Source organism: Mobula hypostoma, chromosome 29 (assembly GCF_963921235.1).
Source record: "Mobula hypostoma chromosome 29, sMobHyp1.1, whole genome shotgun sequence".
Taxonomy (NCBI): domain Eukaryota; kingdom Metazoa; phylum Chordata; class Chondrichthyes; order Myliobatiformes; family Myliobatidae; genus Mobula; species Mobula hypostoma.
Genome location: NC_086125.1, coordinates 14791977 through 14808691, shown reverse-complemented (window position 1 = coordinate 14808691; position 16715 = coordinate 14791977). Strand labels below are relative to the sequence as shown.

Below are 16715 nucleotides of genomic sequence, written 5' to 3'. Positions count from 1 at the left end.
AGTTTGAAACCAAGACCCAAAGTGTGCAGATGGTTGCTGAGACTAGGTCTGCAGTACTCTGGGCAAATTTGCAGGGATATATAGGCATTAGAGACAGATTTCATAAGGTTGATTCATAGGATATCGATGTTTTATTTTACTGAACTTACTTCTGAGTTCTGATTCATAGAAATATACTGTGTTGGACATCATTTTGCATATGTCCAAGCTCATATAGATATTCTAGTTTATGATCCTCTGCCACATTTTCAGGTAGTGAATTCCAGACCCTAAACTCTCCTTTGGGTGGGAAAAAAAATCTCCTCAGTTATCTATTTGATCTATCAATTGGAGGGATCGAAATTATTCTTTTTTTCCCTCTGATCAATTTATTATACATCTCAGTTATAGATCTGAGCCTTCTCTCTTTCAAAGAAAACAATGTCTGCCTATCCAATGTCCTCAGTTCTGACAAAATCCACGGTACTCTCCTCTGAACCCCTTCCAATTCTGTGCATCCTTTTTTGAACTGCATTTTTGCTTAATGTTCTGACACAACTGCTTTGCCTTGATCAAAATAGGAAAGTATCCTGATTGGGACCTGAATCGCCTCCACCCTGGTGATTTGTGGCGATGTACTCAGACAGTCCTATATTAATATGGTTCTCAATGTAGTGTAATTTATTGTGTATTCCCTTTGTTGTTTGCTGTCCCAGAGGCATTATTATGCACTTCTCTGGATTGAATTCATCACCACTGTTCTGTCCTTTTTGCAGTCCTCTAATAACCTAAACCTCTCAGTCAAATGGCAGTTTTATGTTTCTGCTAACTTCTTAAAAATATTTTTTCATCTAATTTTTAACCTTGGATTTAAGTTTAAACATTGATTTTATATATATGTGTATGACCACTTAAAGCAAGAGCCTTGTTTATTGAACCATGTGATAACTCACAACATTGTACCTTAAAGTTACTAAAATACCTCCCGACCAATATATACTTCCCCGCATCTTGACACGCTTCAATGGATCTCATATGTGTTCAGTTTACTTCTCAGAAGCTATATGAATTCTCTAAGGGTTGAATAAAGCAATGTACAGCAAACACGATTCTCATCCATTATGCTTTTAATGGCCTAAAATCATTTAATTTACTCAATGCAACCTTGCTTTAACAAATCCATTTGATTTGTGCCTTTTCTAAATGACAGATATACTGTCCCTTGGAATTGTTTCCAGTACTTTATCCACATTCAGTGTTAGGCCAACTGCCCAGTAATTACTCATTCTATCCTCTTTCTCCTTTGTTAAACAAAGCTTTCACATTAACTGCTTTCTAGTCCGTGGGCAATGTGTCTTTTGCCAATGAAGATTGGAATATAATGGTCAGATCTTATGCTTTCTTTCTCCAATATCACGCTTAATGATCTGCAAAATATGTAATTCAGGCTTTCTAAATTCTTGATATTTCTTTCTTTGTAGCGGATGATGTATTTAATACATCATAATATTTACTTTTAGTATTAATATTTACTTTTCAATTTCAATATCTGCATTACCTGTCCTGAGGATTCATTAAAAACCTGGTGTGCTTCCACGTTTGTATAACCATTTCTCATGATCGATAAGAGAACAATATTTCAGGGAGGAACAGTGTAATTATCATTTAGTGTTCACACGATACTCTTCACTCATAAAATATCACTTTACATTATATGGTCATTATCACATTGGCTTTTTGCAGAAGCTTGTCATGTGCTGATTACTTCTGTGCTTGCTACTTTGAAACAGTGACTCTTGCACGTCTGTTGTTTGCATTTCACAAACTGTATCACAGGTACAGTACATCACATTCTAGAACAGCTGCTCTTTTGGTTCTATTAATTGGATGTGTGAAAAGGCTTATAACTTGAACATCTTTTATAAACTTAGCAACGACATCTTTTATAAGTCTACTGATTCCTACAGTTATCTTGACTATACATCTTCCTACCCTGTCTCCTGTAAAATTGCTATTATCTTTTCTCAGTTCCTTCGTCTCTGCTGCATCTGTTTCTGGGATGCAGTTTTCCTTTCCAGGACATCTCCTTCTTCAAAGAACAGGGTTTCCCTTCCTCCACGTTAGATGCTACCCTTGCCCGCATGTCCTCCGTTCCCTTAAAACATCCGCGCTCACCCGATCTTCCTGCCACCCTTACAGTGATAGATTTCCTCTTGTCCTTACCTATCATCTCATGAGCCTCCACTCCAATACATCATCCTCCACAATTTCCATAATCTCCAAAGGGATCCTATCACCAAACATATCCACATTTGCACAAATCCTACACTTATTTTATTCTATCCATGTACAGGTAGCTCCCTTAGACTCCAACACTCATCTGTACATGCATTTGGGATGTAGGGTTAGACTAGAAATGTCAAAAGAAATCCTGCAAATCTTGGGGAAACAAGAGGAACCCTATCCCCAGTAGGGTGGTAAGAAGATGGGGTAAGAGCAGATGTGCGTGAAGTGGAAGAGATGAGATTGAGGGCATTATCATCTGGTATGGAGGGACCACTGTACAGGATCCAAAAAAGCTGCCGAAAGTTGTAAACACAGCCAGCTGTATTGTGGGCTCTAGTCTCCCCAGCATCAAGGACACTGTCAAAAGGTGCAGCCTCAAAAAAAGCAGCATCCATCATTAAGGACCGCCAACACTCGGGATATGCTGTCTTCTCATTGCAACCATCAAGGAGGAGATCCAGAAGTTTGAAGACAGACACTCAACGTTTCAGGAGAAACTGATTCTCCTCCGCAAAAGATTTCTGAATGGGCAATGAACTCACGAACACTACCTCAGTATCTTTACTTCCTCTCTTTTTGAACTACTTATTTAATATATTTTTAATATACAGAATGTATACTTATAATTGAACTACTGCCTATGCAAAACAACAAAATTCAGGACACATGCCAGTGATATTAAACCTGATTTTGAAACTTCAGAGCACTGGTACTGGAGGCAGTGAATGTTTAGGTTGTTGGATGGTGCCAGTGCAGCAGACTTTGCTCTAGGTAGTATTGTGCTCTCTGAGTGATTTTCAAGTAAGTGGATCACATCACATTCCAGACTTGTATCCTCACAGATGGTGGGTTGGCATCAGAAGGTCATCTGAAACATCATGTCCTCTTGGTTGAATTTCAGGCCTCCTTTAGGCCTACATTCCATTAGTCATTTTTGATATTCTCTTATTCCCAACAATTGTTCAATTATGTAAAATCCTTTGGTTTATACGGTTTTAATTTCTTGTCTTTAGTGAAACATTCCAATTTCTCTCTATCCAATTAGAATTGGTTGACCCAGTGCTGCTTTACCTGTGTTCTTTGCTTCCTTCTAGTCATAAAGGCCCACAAATCAATCCTCTTTCACATGGTTTGTCTTCCCGAGCTTTCATATGTAGCAATAGCTCTCAGTCTACATTTTGTGCTTAGTTGCTGTAGCATTTGATTCACCACATAATTATTTAAGAGGAAACACAAGAGACTGTGTGTGAAACTGTGGGAGAGAGGACAGCCTAAATCCAGTGTGAAGACAAAAGGAATTGTAAATCCTGTAATCTGGAGCAACAATTTGCTTGCTGAAGGGACTCAGCAGGTTAAGCAACATTTGTGAGGAATGAAAAAATATGTCAGTGGGAAGGTAGTCAGTATGAAGTACAGAGGAGGGTGCTGAGACCATTTAAATCCACTCTTGACCCTGCAGTATTTGTTGAATGCCTGCTTTCATCAGCGTGCAGTTAGCTGATTAATGCAGTGAGCATTCCAAGCGTAATATGGCAAAAACAAAAGCTGGAGCCTACAAATGAACATCCCTTTAATGGCAATACAATAGTTAATGCAGGAAAATTTGTTCTCCGTTTGTATAATAGACCAGATCACAACAATTTCCATTGTATCCAGGGGCTGGGGCTATGCACGCAATGTTTTATTTTATGAAAGATGTAATCTTTAGTACATTGGTATTCAAACTAGTTTCACTGTGTACTTGCCCTAAGTATGAAACTGTCCACCCCCACATGATGGGAGAGTAGCAATTGCACAATTTGACCAAAAAATCTTAGTTTGCAGAAGAAACCTAAAAATGACACCTGGTTTCTTTATTAAATTGAGTGTAGTCTGTTAATTGGTGTTGAAGAAATAGCACTCTATTTGTGCTTTCAGTTGAAAAGTCGTTATTTGCTGTCAATGCATTACAGAATATCTGGTTATTGCACTGCACAGTAGGTGAGAAAGTGTACAGTAATTAGGAAAGCTAACAAAATGTCCTTTTTTTTTGCTTGGGGAACTGAATAAGAGGTTAGATGTCACTTACAGTACTTTTGAATATTGGTGAGACCATAGCTGGAATGCAGAATGTTGGCTTGTTATTAGTAGAAGGATGTAAATGTGCTGATGGTAGTTCAGAGAAGACATATGACTATTACCTAGAATGGGTTGATTGTCTGATGAGGAAAGGTAAAGCAGAGTAGGTTTGAATCTACTGGATTCTGAATGTGTGAAAACATTCAGTACCCTGAGAGATTCTGACAGAGTAGATAAGGAGAGGATGTTATCAACCGTTGACAAACAACAGAGTCACTACTTAAAAATATATTATAACATATTTAAAATAGAGATGGGGCATATTTTTATTTCCCCTCAAAGGGCAGTGAGTGTGTCTTCTGATCTTGTGAGAAGCTTGAGAAGAAATTGCAAAGAATCTTGCAGACACTTGCTTCATCTTTAGTGGCAGGTGAAATTCCAGAAAACCAGAGGGTGGCTAATGTACCATTATTTAAGAAAGGCAGCAAAGACAAGTACAGGCTGGTGAGTCGTAATATCAATGGTAGGTCAGTTTCTGGCAGAGATTCTGAGGGAGAAAATCTATCACCATTTGAATTGAAAAGGCCTGATTAAGGTTTTGTGTGTGAGAAATTGTGTCTGATGAATTTCTTTTTGAGTTTTTTAAAGAGATAACCAAGAGGATAGATGAAGATGAAGAACAACAGATGTTGTTTATATGACTTTAACAAAGCCTTTGACAAAGTACCACATGGTAGTCTGTTCTGGAAGGTCAGATTGCTAATTAGATTTGACCCCCACACACTGCTGGTGTTAGGACCATTGTTGTTCATTTTTCATTAACTGGATGCAAATGTATCATAAGGAAGTGTTAGTAAGTTTGTGGAATTCTACTGAAGTAGATGGGATCATTGACACTGAAGAAAGCTATTAAACATTACCGGGGGGGGCTTGTAATCAAATATATAAGTGGACTGAGGATTGGTAAATGGCTTTCAGTTTGGATAGATGCAAAATGCAAAGTTGCATTTTGGGAAATCAAACCAGGGCAGCAGGATGGTTGGGCCCTGGGGTATGTTGTGAAACAGATCTTCCGAGTAGTTATACATTGTTGATGTCACAAATAGACAGGGTGGTGAAGAAAGTGCTAGCATACTATGTTCATCAGTCAAGACACTAGGACATAATTTTATAGCTATTCAAAACATTGGTGAGAACTCACGTGGAGTATTGGTAATACTTGTAAGAAAGGCATCATTAACTGGCAAGAGTGCAGAGAAGATTTACAAATATGCTGCTCGGGCTTGAAGGAGAGCGAAAACTAGAAGGCTGAGGTTGAGAGGTGAATAATTTTGAAACATGAGGGGCAATTTCATTTTCCACAAAAGGTGATGTATATAGTCACCAGAGAATGTGGTTGCAGAACAAGTCCCTGTGCAGTCCATTTATTTTTGTCTGCTCTTTGTATACGTTCTACTTTGTTTCATTTTCTGCAAGTTTCAGCTTCAAACCTGAATTGGTCTGGTGTATGTCAGCCTCTGCAATAGTGGTAACACGGTTTGTTCAGCCAGGCAAGTTTCTGTTTAGATGCTGTAATTTTGTTCACATTCACTTTCATTCTTGACCGCAACTCAATTGCATCTCTGGCTGTGGATTCCAGTGATACAGTGGTTTCAAGTGCTGTTCCAAATGTGAGTTGTGCTTCAGTTAGGAGTCATTTTTGAACGATTTCTTATATGATTCCACAAGCTAAACAATCTCTCAGTCCATTCTTCAGCTCATCACTGAACCAAGAATGCTTGGACAATCTCTTCAATTCAGCTGTGTATGCTGAAATGGACTCCCTTTCCTTTTGACACCACGTATGAAACCTAAAGAGTTGTGCAATCAAAAATGGTTTTGGTTCTAAATGTTCATGCATTACTTTCATGATATCAGCAAAGCTCATTTCAGCTGGTTTGGTTGGAGCAGTCAAACTGGATGTTCTTCCACCAATTGCACTCAGCAAAACTGGCGCTTCATTTGCTTTAAAATACCACTCAATCTGTTCAGTATACAACATCCAATTACCTGTTGTGCAATCAAATGCATCTATCTTTCTGATGTAGCTGGCCATTTCTGCATTTTTATAAAAATTATTATTATCATCATCATCACCCAGTACTTATTGCTTATGAACCTGTGAATTTCGTCCATTTTCCACTTTTTTTAAGCTGGATCATCCTGCTGTGCTTTTTTAAAAAATCTTGAACGTCTCTCTCCCTCTTGTGAAGAAAAAACATTGTGCTGTGCTTCAGCAGGTGGTAGTCACCTTGGGTTTGTTTTAAAACTTGCTCATCACCAATATTATGTCACAATTAAGTTTCCGTGAAGACAAGCAATCAACTGATTGACAAGTATATAAAAGCTAAACATTCGGAGGACACACCACAGGTGAACAGCGCACTGATGATGTCACCTCGTATGGTGATGAAATAATTGCAAATGGATTGTCAAGATCAGAGAGCAACTTAACCTAACAATGTGATTGAACCTTTGGAAGAGATGAGAAAAAAAAATCCTCTTTGGATGTTAGCTAAAGCTGAAGCATATGGAAATGAATGTAAGCTATTGATCTAAGTAGGAAATTGGCTGAGCAGTAAAAGGCAGAGAATAATGGATATGTACTTGAATTAACAGGATGTGTTGAGTGGTGCCTAGTGGAAATCTGTGTGAGTTAGCGGAAAGTGTCAGATTAAAAAGCTTGCTGCTGATATGGCAATTGGCAATCCATTTGTGAGCAGTAAAATGAAATCATTAAATTACGAGGAGACATTAAAATTGGTGAAAATTTTGGCAAATAGTTTTCAATCTAGGTAAGATTCTCCAAATTGGGTCTAAAAGGAAAAGAACATGGTTCTTTCTCTATCATGATAAGTATTAAACATTCAAAGGGATTTGGGTCTCCATAGATACAGACCCTCAACCTGCAGAAAGTGAAAATAACAATTGGAAATTTGGACAGCATCTAGAGATATAGCTGATTCCCATCTTCAACAACAATGATTGATTAGGTATGGAGAGAATCTGTGTTAACTAATGGTTTTCTTTGTTGGTTCGATTAAAAATAAGCATGCGATTCATGTAGCTTGGTTAAAAGTAAGCATACAATTTATATATAATTAACTAGCCATATGCACACCCATGAGATTTCCCTAATGCCTCCTGAACTATCAATCAAAATAGAAAAGTTGAGGAGTTCATGCTTGCCAGATGCCCCCTTGATCCTGGCTTAATCTCCACACGTCTGATACATGCTCATCCACTTCCACAATGATCACTGTCTGAGTTTTCTGCTGATGCTACATGCAGAATTCTCCATTCTTATTCTCTTTCCTCATTGGTTTGAATTGTTGTTTTAATTTTATTGTTTCTGTCCTATCTGGTCAGCCTTAGATTTAACCCAAAGCTACAGGCAGCATTGCCCTATTGCTTTTTCACCAAATAGACTTGTGCATAATGTCATTTTTTTTTTGTTTAACCCAAAGTCAAGTTGATTCAAACTATTTCCAGCTATCTCATGTCAGCTCATTACCTCTGTTCACAGACCGTTCCATTAAGTTTCCAGTCAACTCAGGTTCAGACTATATGGAGGTTCGGGCACAATCCCCATTTAGCAATGCCTGGAGGACTACAAGAGCTTGAAGTACCCCAATTTTGGAAGGGCTGTATTGGCACGTAGATTTGCTGAATGGATAACCTGAATAAATTGGAAGCTGAATGGTGATTTGTTGGGGACTTCAAGCCTGGTTGGGATAGTAAATAAATCAGACATTTTGAAAGTGAAGTTAGCAAACAGTCCTGCCTGTAGAATCCGAAACAAGGGAAAATCTGCAGATAGAGGAAATCCAAGCAGCACACGCAAAATGCTTGAGGAACTAAGCAGGCCTGGCAGCATCTGTTCAAAGGAGTTAACAGTCAACAGTTTGGGCTGAGACCCTTCATCAGGATGAAGGACCTTGGCCTGAAGTGCCGACTGTATACTCTTTTCCATAGATGCTGCCTGGCATGCTGAGTTCCTCCAATATTTTGTGTGTGCTGCAGGTAGAACACAGGAGGACTTTGGAATTCTTCTATAAACCTAGAATTTGTAAAGTTTAGTTCACAAAGTTATGGATACAGGTGAAATGAAGACGTGAATTGTGTCCCTAATGTTGCTCAGGCCAATACATAACTTTGAGAAACAAATATCTGGTCAGTAATTGATAACTCTGTAAGTTTGCAGCAGCCACTGTGCACACAGTATTTCCTGCACTTGAACTTTGTGGCAAAGCATCTGATCCATTTTTTCTCTGACAGTTTGGCTATGACAAGTGAGTCATAGGACACAGGAGCAGAATTAGTCCATTTGGCCTGTCGAGACTGCTCTGTCATTCCATCATGGTTGATTTATTATTCCTGTCAACCTCATTCTCCTCCCTTCTCCTTGTAACCTTTGACTCTCTGATTAATCAAGAACTCTTAACCTCCGCCTTAAATATACCCTATGATTTACCCTGCACAGCCATCTCCGGCATTGATCTCCCCAGATTCACCACCCTTAGGCTAAAGACATTTTTCCTCATTCATTCTAAATAGATGTCCCTCAATTCTGAGTCTGCGCTGTCTGGTCCTAGATTCCCCCACTAAAGGAAACATGCTCTCCACATCCACTTTATCCATACCTTTCAATATTCAAAAGGTTGTAACGAAATCTGCCCCCCCTCATTTTTCTAACCTCCAATGAGTACAGGCTCAGAGCTATCAAACACTCCTCATATGTTATCCTTTTCATACCTGGCATCACTCCTATGAACCTCCTCTGAACATTCTCCAATGCCAGCATATCTTTTGTTAGATAAGGGGCCCAAAACTGCTCACAATACTTCACAAGTACAGCCTGACCAGTGCCTTATAAAGCCTGATCATTACATCATTGCTTCTGTATTCTAGTCCTCTCAAAATGAATGCTAACATTGCATTTGCCTTCCTTACCACTAACTCAATCTGCAAGTTAACCTTTAGAAAATCCTGCACAAGGACTTCTGCTTTTTGAATTTTCTCCCCATTTCAAAACTAGTCCAAGTCTTTATTCCTTCTGCCAAAGTGCACGTCCCTGTATTATATTCCATCTGCCACTTCTTTGTCCATTTCACCAATCTGTCTAAATTCTTCGGCAGATTCCTCAACACTACCTGGCCCACCACCTATTTTCATATCGTCTGCAAGCATGGCTACAAAGCCATCAATTCCTTCATCCAAATCTTTGACATAAAAGTGAAAAGAAGCAGTCCCAACAATGAATCCTTGCCACCAGCACCCAACCAGAAAAGGCCATATTTATTCCCCTATTTGCCTTCTGCTAGTCAGATAATCCTCTATCCATGCTAGTTCCTTTCTGGTCATACCATGCGTTTTTATCTCGCTAATTAGTCTCACGTGGCACCTTATCAAAAGATCCTTCCCCCCCCCCTTATCAAAGGCCTTCTGAAAATCCAAGTAAATAACATCCTTTGTTTATCCTCCTTGTTATTTCCCTCAAAGAATTCCAAAAGATTTGTCAGGTAAGGTTTCCCCTTAAGAACACCCCCATTGACATCAATGGATCTCGGGTTGAGAGGGTGAACATCACCGAGGATCTCACATGGTCTGTACATACCGGCACAACAGCACCTCTTTCACCACAGATGGTTGAAGAAGTTTGGTGTGGGCCCCCAAATCCTAAGAACTTTCTATAGGAACACAATTGACAGCATCCTGACTGGCTGCATAACTGCCTGGTATAGGAATTGTACTTCCCTCATTCACTGGACTCCGCAGGGAGTGGTGCGGACAGCCCAGCCCATCTGTAGATGTGAATTTCCCACTATTCAGGACATTTACAGTGACAGGTGTGTGTAAAGGACCCCAAAAATAATTGGGGACCCAAGTCACCCCAGCCACACACTGTTCCAGCTGCTATCATCCAGGAAATGGTTCCGCAGCATAAAAGCCAGGAACAACAGGTTCCGGGACAGCTTCTTCCACCAGGCCATCAGACTGCTTAACTCATGCTGACACAGCTGTATTTCTGTGAAATATTGACTGTCCTGTTAAACATACTATTTATTATAAATTACTATAAATTGCACGTTGCACGTTTAGACGGAGATGTAACGTGAAGGTTTTTACTCCTCGTATATGACGGATGTGAGAAATAAAGTCAATTCAGTTTAATTGAATTCGAGATAATTAATATGATGCCCTCTCACCTTATCGCCTTCCTGTGGTGCTCCTCCCACCTTTTCTGTCTGCCACGGCCTTCTGTCCTCTCCTATCAGATTCCCCATTCTTCAGCCCTGTTTGTCTTTCACCAATCTACTTCCCAGCTCTTTACTTCATCCCTGTCTCTCCTGGTTTCATCTAGTGTTTCTCTCTCACCTCCCCCCACGTTTTGAATCTACTCCTCAGCTGTTTTTTCTCCAGTCCTGCCGAAGGATCTTGGCCCGAAACGTCAACTGTAATTATTTTTTTGCATGGATGGTGCCTGGCCTGCTGAGTTCCTCCAGCATTTTGTGTGTGTTGCTTTGATTTCCAGCATCTGCAGATTTTCTCTTGTTTGTTTTAGTTTTCTCTGGGTTCTTTATGGTCACATTTAAACCAGCAAAAATTATTATTCTGATAACTGGAGGTCTTCCTCTCCCTGGAGTTTTCAAATCCCTGAAACCAGCTAGCCGTGGTTCTGGACCCCTGTTTCTAATAACATGGCAGTTCTGATTTGAAGTGCAGTGAATAACCATATTAGTCTAATAGTTACAGTGAAGTCAGGGACTGCATTTTGTTTAATTTGTTTATTGACTGATACAACATGGAGTAGGTCCTTCCAGCCCTTTGAGCTACGGCGCCCCAGCAACTCCATAACTGTACTTAACCCTAACCTAATCACGGGACAGTTTACAATGACCAATTCAGCAACCTTGGTACATCTTTGGACTGTGGGAAGAAACTGGAGGACCTAGAGAAAACCCACATCTTCTACAGAGGGAGGATGTACAGAGACTCCTAACAGAATGGCACCGTAATTGAACTCTGAACTACAAATCACCCCGAGCTGTAAGAGTCGTGCTAGCCACTACACTACTATAGCTCAAGTAATTGGTTAATTTTCAACTCTGGCCATGTGCACAGAGCAAAACCTCTTCAATTGCCAATTCAGTGTATTAACTGTATTACAAATCCCAATAGTGATAGAATGCTATATTAATTTAGATTTTTTGATAGTGAAGACATAGTGAGTTATTAATTGTTGATGAGCTCCAGGAATACAGCATTCCTCTTTAGGGCTAAAAAGCCAATATGTGCAATAAACCTCGCCAGTAAGGAATAACTACAAAATGCATAAATGATAAACTGAACCAGGAATAATGTATTTGAGATTATTGGTGCAGTATTAACATTAAGGCAAAACTTCCCAGAAAACACGAATAAAGTGTGATTTTAAAAATAAACCCACCCACCTACCCCATTTCCTCCCCCAACCATCAGGAAGAGAGACTCCATTTCCTCCCAGAGTTGGTCTCTCAGCCAGAGAGCTCGGTCTCTATCCAAAGTTCAAAGTTCAAAATTTTGAAATCCAAGGTAAAATTTGTCATCAGAGTATATACTTGTCACCACATACAACCCTCAGTTTCTTTTCCTGTGGGCTTTCTTACCAAATTTATAGAACAGGTAAAAGTAACTAGGATCGATGGACAACAAACTGCGCAAATGCAGATATAAGTAAATAGCAATAAATAACAAGCATGAAGTAACAAGATAAAGAGCCCTTAAAGTGAGACCATCAGTTGTGGGAACACTGGAAGTAGAATGAGTCTTGTTATCCCCTTTTGTTCAAGAGCCTGATGGTTGAGGAGTAAGAACTGTTCTTGAACCTGGTGGTGCGAGTCCTGAGGCTCCTGTACCCTCTACCTGATGGCAGGAGTGAGAAAAGAGCATGGCCTGGGTGGTGAGGATCTTGGAATGTGGCTGCTGCTTTTCTACGTCAATTTTTCATGTCGATGTGCTCAGTGGTTGGGATTTTACCTGTGGTGTAGTGGGCCACAATCCACTACCTTTTGTAGGATTTTCTGCTCAAAGGGTTTGGTGTTCACATACCAGGCTGTGATGCAGCCAGCCAGCACACTTTCCACCACACATCAATGGAAGTTTGCCAAGGTTTTTGATGCCGTGCCGAATCTCTGCAGGCTCGTGAGGAAGTAGAGGCACTGTCGTGCTTTCTTTGCAATTACTTCTGTGATGCATAATCCAAGTGTGCTGAAGAAACATTGGTGGACCTAAATCACAGGAAGAACCAGCTCCTAACATGAAGGGTCTGCTCCAGCAGTGAGCAGGCATTCAGAAAGTTATTGGCTTGATGATTGGTGTGTGTAATTAAAGAAGTAGTGCTGGATTCTGAGATGCTAGCTGTAATACAGAAAGGCAGATTTTGTTCTCTGGTACTTGGGTGGTCAATTCAAGTAATTTGTCATTTTTTTACTGTATCTAGTTTAATGAACTCGCTGGTCCCTGAGTATGCATTTCATCAATTTGTTGCCAACATTCACCTCTTTCTCTTCTAGATAATACAAATCTTGCTGCCATACAGTTCTTTACCTTCTGATGGATGAAGACCCTAACACTGCAAACCCTTGTTCCCATGGCAAGTCCTGCAGTCAGCCCCGACTCTTCCTCTTCTGATAACCTCAGTCCAGATGAATTGGAACTACTGGCAAAGTTAGAAGAGCAAAACAGGTGAGGGCAACATTTAACATAATGCAAAGCAATTTTTTTTTTATAAATACTACAGCAGGGATCTTACAAAATACCATGCTTTATTTGGAACTACTTTTTCGTGTTATAGGTAAGCCAGACTCTTTAATATTCTGGGACTTGAGTCTTCCTTGCTTTGGCCTGAGAACTGATTTTAATTGGAAGACACTAAATGCAGCCACTAGATATCTGAAATAATGTAGAAGATACTGGAAACATTCAGTAAGGTGATTAGCATCTATAAAAAGAGTAACTATGCTTCAGGCTGAATACCCTGCATTAAAACCATTTTAATAATCTGTGTTCAACGTGAAATGTTACCCATCTTTCTCTGTCCCACAGATTCTGCTTGAGCTGCAGAATGGTCCACTATTTTCTGTTTTTATTTAGGAATAAAAAGATCTCTTTTTGATCTCTCAAGTGAAAGGTTATATCTGCATATGGGTTATTTTTGAGGCCTCTTTACTAGCTTGAGGGCTTAATTATATTACTAGATGCAATGAAATATAGAATATAGAATATTGAACAGTACAGCACAGGAACAGGCCTGTTGGCCCACAGTTGTCTGCCGAATCAATTAGTGATCAAGTGGTTAACTAAACTAATCTCGATAATCTGCATAATATCCATAGCCTTCCAATCTCCTCACATTCATGTGCCTATCTAAATGTTTCTTAGAAGTCTCGATTGTTTTGGCCTCTACCACCACCCCAGGCAGAGCATTTCAGTCACCCACAACTCTCTGTGTAAAAACAAAAAAAAAACAACTTGCCCCTCACATTTCCATTGAAATTACCCCATCTCGCCTTAAGTACATACCCCCTGGTATTAGCTATTGCAACTTTTGGGAAAAGGATCGTTTCTGTACTCTAGGGAACACTTACAGTACACTGGATGAACTCAGCAGGTCGGGCAGCATCAGTGGAAACGATGAGTCGACGTTTCAAGCCCGAACCCTTCGTTCTATCTATTGTTTCCACTGATACTGCCCGACCTGCTGAGTTCATCCAGCGTACTGTAAGTGTTGCTTTGATCACAGCATCTGCAGATTATTTTGTGTTTCTCTACTCTATCTATGCCTCTCATAATCTTATAAACCTTTGTTAGATCTCCCCTTGCCCTCCACTACTCTAGGGAAAACTACCCAAGTTTGTCCAACCACACGTTATAGCACATAAATATAATCTAATCTAAATATAAATTGATATTGCACAGTTCCTGCACTGCCTGTATTACATCAAATCATTTGACAGAAAGTTCTCTGAAAGTCGAACAGCATGCACCTAATGTCGAAAAATAACCAACTAATGGAATTTTATAATCCTTCGGCAAGAATAGCCGCGTACGTGTATATTTAGGTTTAACATATAATTAGTCATAGAAGAAATGCAGGAGGGAGTAGAGAGTACATACCAGCATGGTGGCAGTGGGATTGTGTGCAGCAGGACTGCATGGGTGTGTAAGGATGTTGTGCTGATCATTTCCTTTGGGAGGACACTTGGTGTGAAGGATGGTGGACATTGTGGGGGATAGAGGTCTGTGTATGAGTGATAGGTGCATGCAGCAGAAATAGGAAGTGGAGGTGGAATGAGGACAGGTCATGTGGAGGTGGGTGCTGGGGCTCATGTTGGAGATGGATGGATGAGTTAGGAGTTGTGATGCAATGTACTGCAGAGGCAAAATGTTTGAGGTTATTGTTACTTGGCAGTGTGGAGAAGGGGAAACGTGGTTATGAATGGAATTGCAGTCATGGCAATGGATCATATCAGTAATGGTGGGGGTTTGACTTGGAGAAAGGTACACATTGTGGATTCAAAGTTAAAATGTAATAATTGTCAAAGTATGTATTCTGTTACCAAATACAACTTAAGATTCATTTTCTTGTAGGCCTTCCCAGGAAAACAAAGAAATACACTAGAATTTATGAAAAGCTGTGCATAAATAGTCTGAAAAATAACCAACGTGCAAAAGAAGACAAAATTTTACGAATAAAAAAAACTACTTTTTAAAAAATAATTAATAACTGACAACATGAGTTGTCAACTCGAATCAGTACAAGGTTGTGGTGAGTGAAATTATCCACGCCAGTTTAGGAGCCTGATGGTGTAGGGTAATAACGGTTCATGAACCTGGTGGTGTGAGACCTAAGGCCTCTTGTACCTCCTGCCCAACGGTAGTGGTGAGAAGAGAGCATGGCCTGGATGGTCAGTATCCTTGATGACGGATGTTGCTTTCTTGTGGTGGTGCTGTATTAATAATTGCACAATAGTGGAGAGGGCTTTTCCTGTGGTGGACTGGGCTGTAGCCACCACTTTCTGTAGACCTTTCCAATCCTCACTATTGCTGCTTCCATATCAGGCCACGATGCAACTAGTTAGAATACTCTTCACTGTGTATCTATAGAGTTTGCCAAAGTTGTAGATAACATGCCAAATCTACATAAAGTTCTAAGAAAGAAAAAGCACCATTGTGCCTTCATTGCGATGGCACATAAATGTTGGTCCCAATATTAGATCCTCTAATATGCTAAGGTCAAGGACTTTAAAGTTACTGATTCTTTCTACTTCCAATTAATAAGGACTAGCTCATTGACCTCCAGCTTCTTCTACTGATAGTAACTAATCAGGTCTTTGCTTTTGCTGACATTGAGTGAGAGGTTGTTGTCTTGGCACTAATTAAACAGTTTTTTGATATCCTGTGCACTGATTCATCACGTTCTTTGATTTGGCCAACAAGACTGGCATCATCAGCAAACTTCCAAAAGGCATTGGAACTGTACTTAGCCCCATAAGTTTAGGTGTGAAGTGAGTAGAGCAGGGGTCTAAGCGCACAACCTTATGGTGCGGCTATGCTGATGGTGATTGTGGAACAGCTGTTGTTGCCAATGTGTACTCTCTGAGGTCTGCAAGTGAGGAAATTGAGGATCCAGTTGCATATGGAGTCAATGAAGACCAGGTCTCGGAGCTTGGTGATGAGTTTTAAGGGGATGCTAGTGTTGAATGCTGAGCTGCAGTTAATGATGAGCATCCTGATATATGCATTTTCATTGTCCAGATGTTCCAGGGTTGAGTGAAGAGCCAATGAAATGGGATCTCCTATTGAGCTGTTGTGATGGTAGGCAAATTGGAGTGAATCTAAGTCATTCCTTAGACAGGAGTTGATAAGCCTCTCAATGAACTTCATCACAGTGTATGTAAGTGCTACGGGATGATAATCACTGAGGCAGTGTACTGTATTCTTCTTGAGCACTGGTACGATTGAAGTCTCCTTAACGTAGGTGGATACCTCTAAATGCCAAAGTGAAAAATTGAAGCTGTCTGTAAACACTCCAGCCAGTTGACTAGCAAAGGTCTTCACTACTCAGCCAGATACACCACCTGAGCCAGAGGCTTTCCGTGGATTCATCCTGCTAAAGGATGCTCTCACGTTGGTCTCAGAGAATGAAAACACGGGCATTGGAGGCTGTAATGGCTTGTGAAGGTGTCTCCATGTTCTGTCAGTCAAATTGAGCAGAAAAGGCTTTGAGCTCATCTGGGAGCAAAACTTTGTTTTCATATATGCTGCTTGGTTTTGTTTTGTAGGAGCTAATGGCAGTCAAACCCTTCGAA

The 16715-nt window shown here is 40.2% G+C and overlaps 1 protein-coding gene across 4 annotated transcripts in view; it reads left to right on the top strand.

Moving 5' to 3' along the window:
* LOC134339458 (EVI5-like protein) overlaps window positions 1-16715 on the top strand; it is a 275292-nt gene that overhangs the window by 50554 nt on the left and 208023 nt on the right. For all 4 annotated transcript variants that reach the window (XM_063035989.1, XM_063035988.1, XM_063035987.1 and 1 more), the window contains exon 3: window positions 12918-13089. In XM_063035989.1, coding sequence (XP_062892059.1) covers window positions 12962-13089 — 128 coding nt within the window. In that variant the 5' untranslated portion in view covers window positions 12918-12961. The remainder of the gene's footprint in view (window positions 1-12917; window positions 13090-16715) is intronic.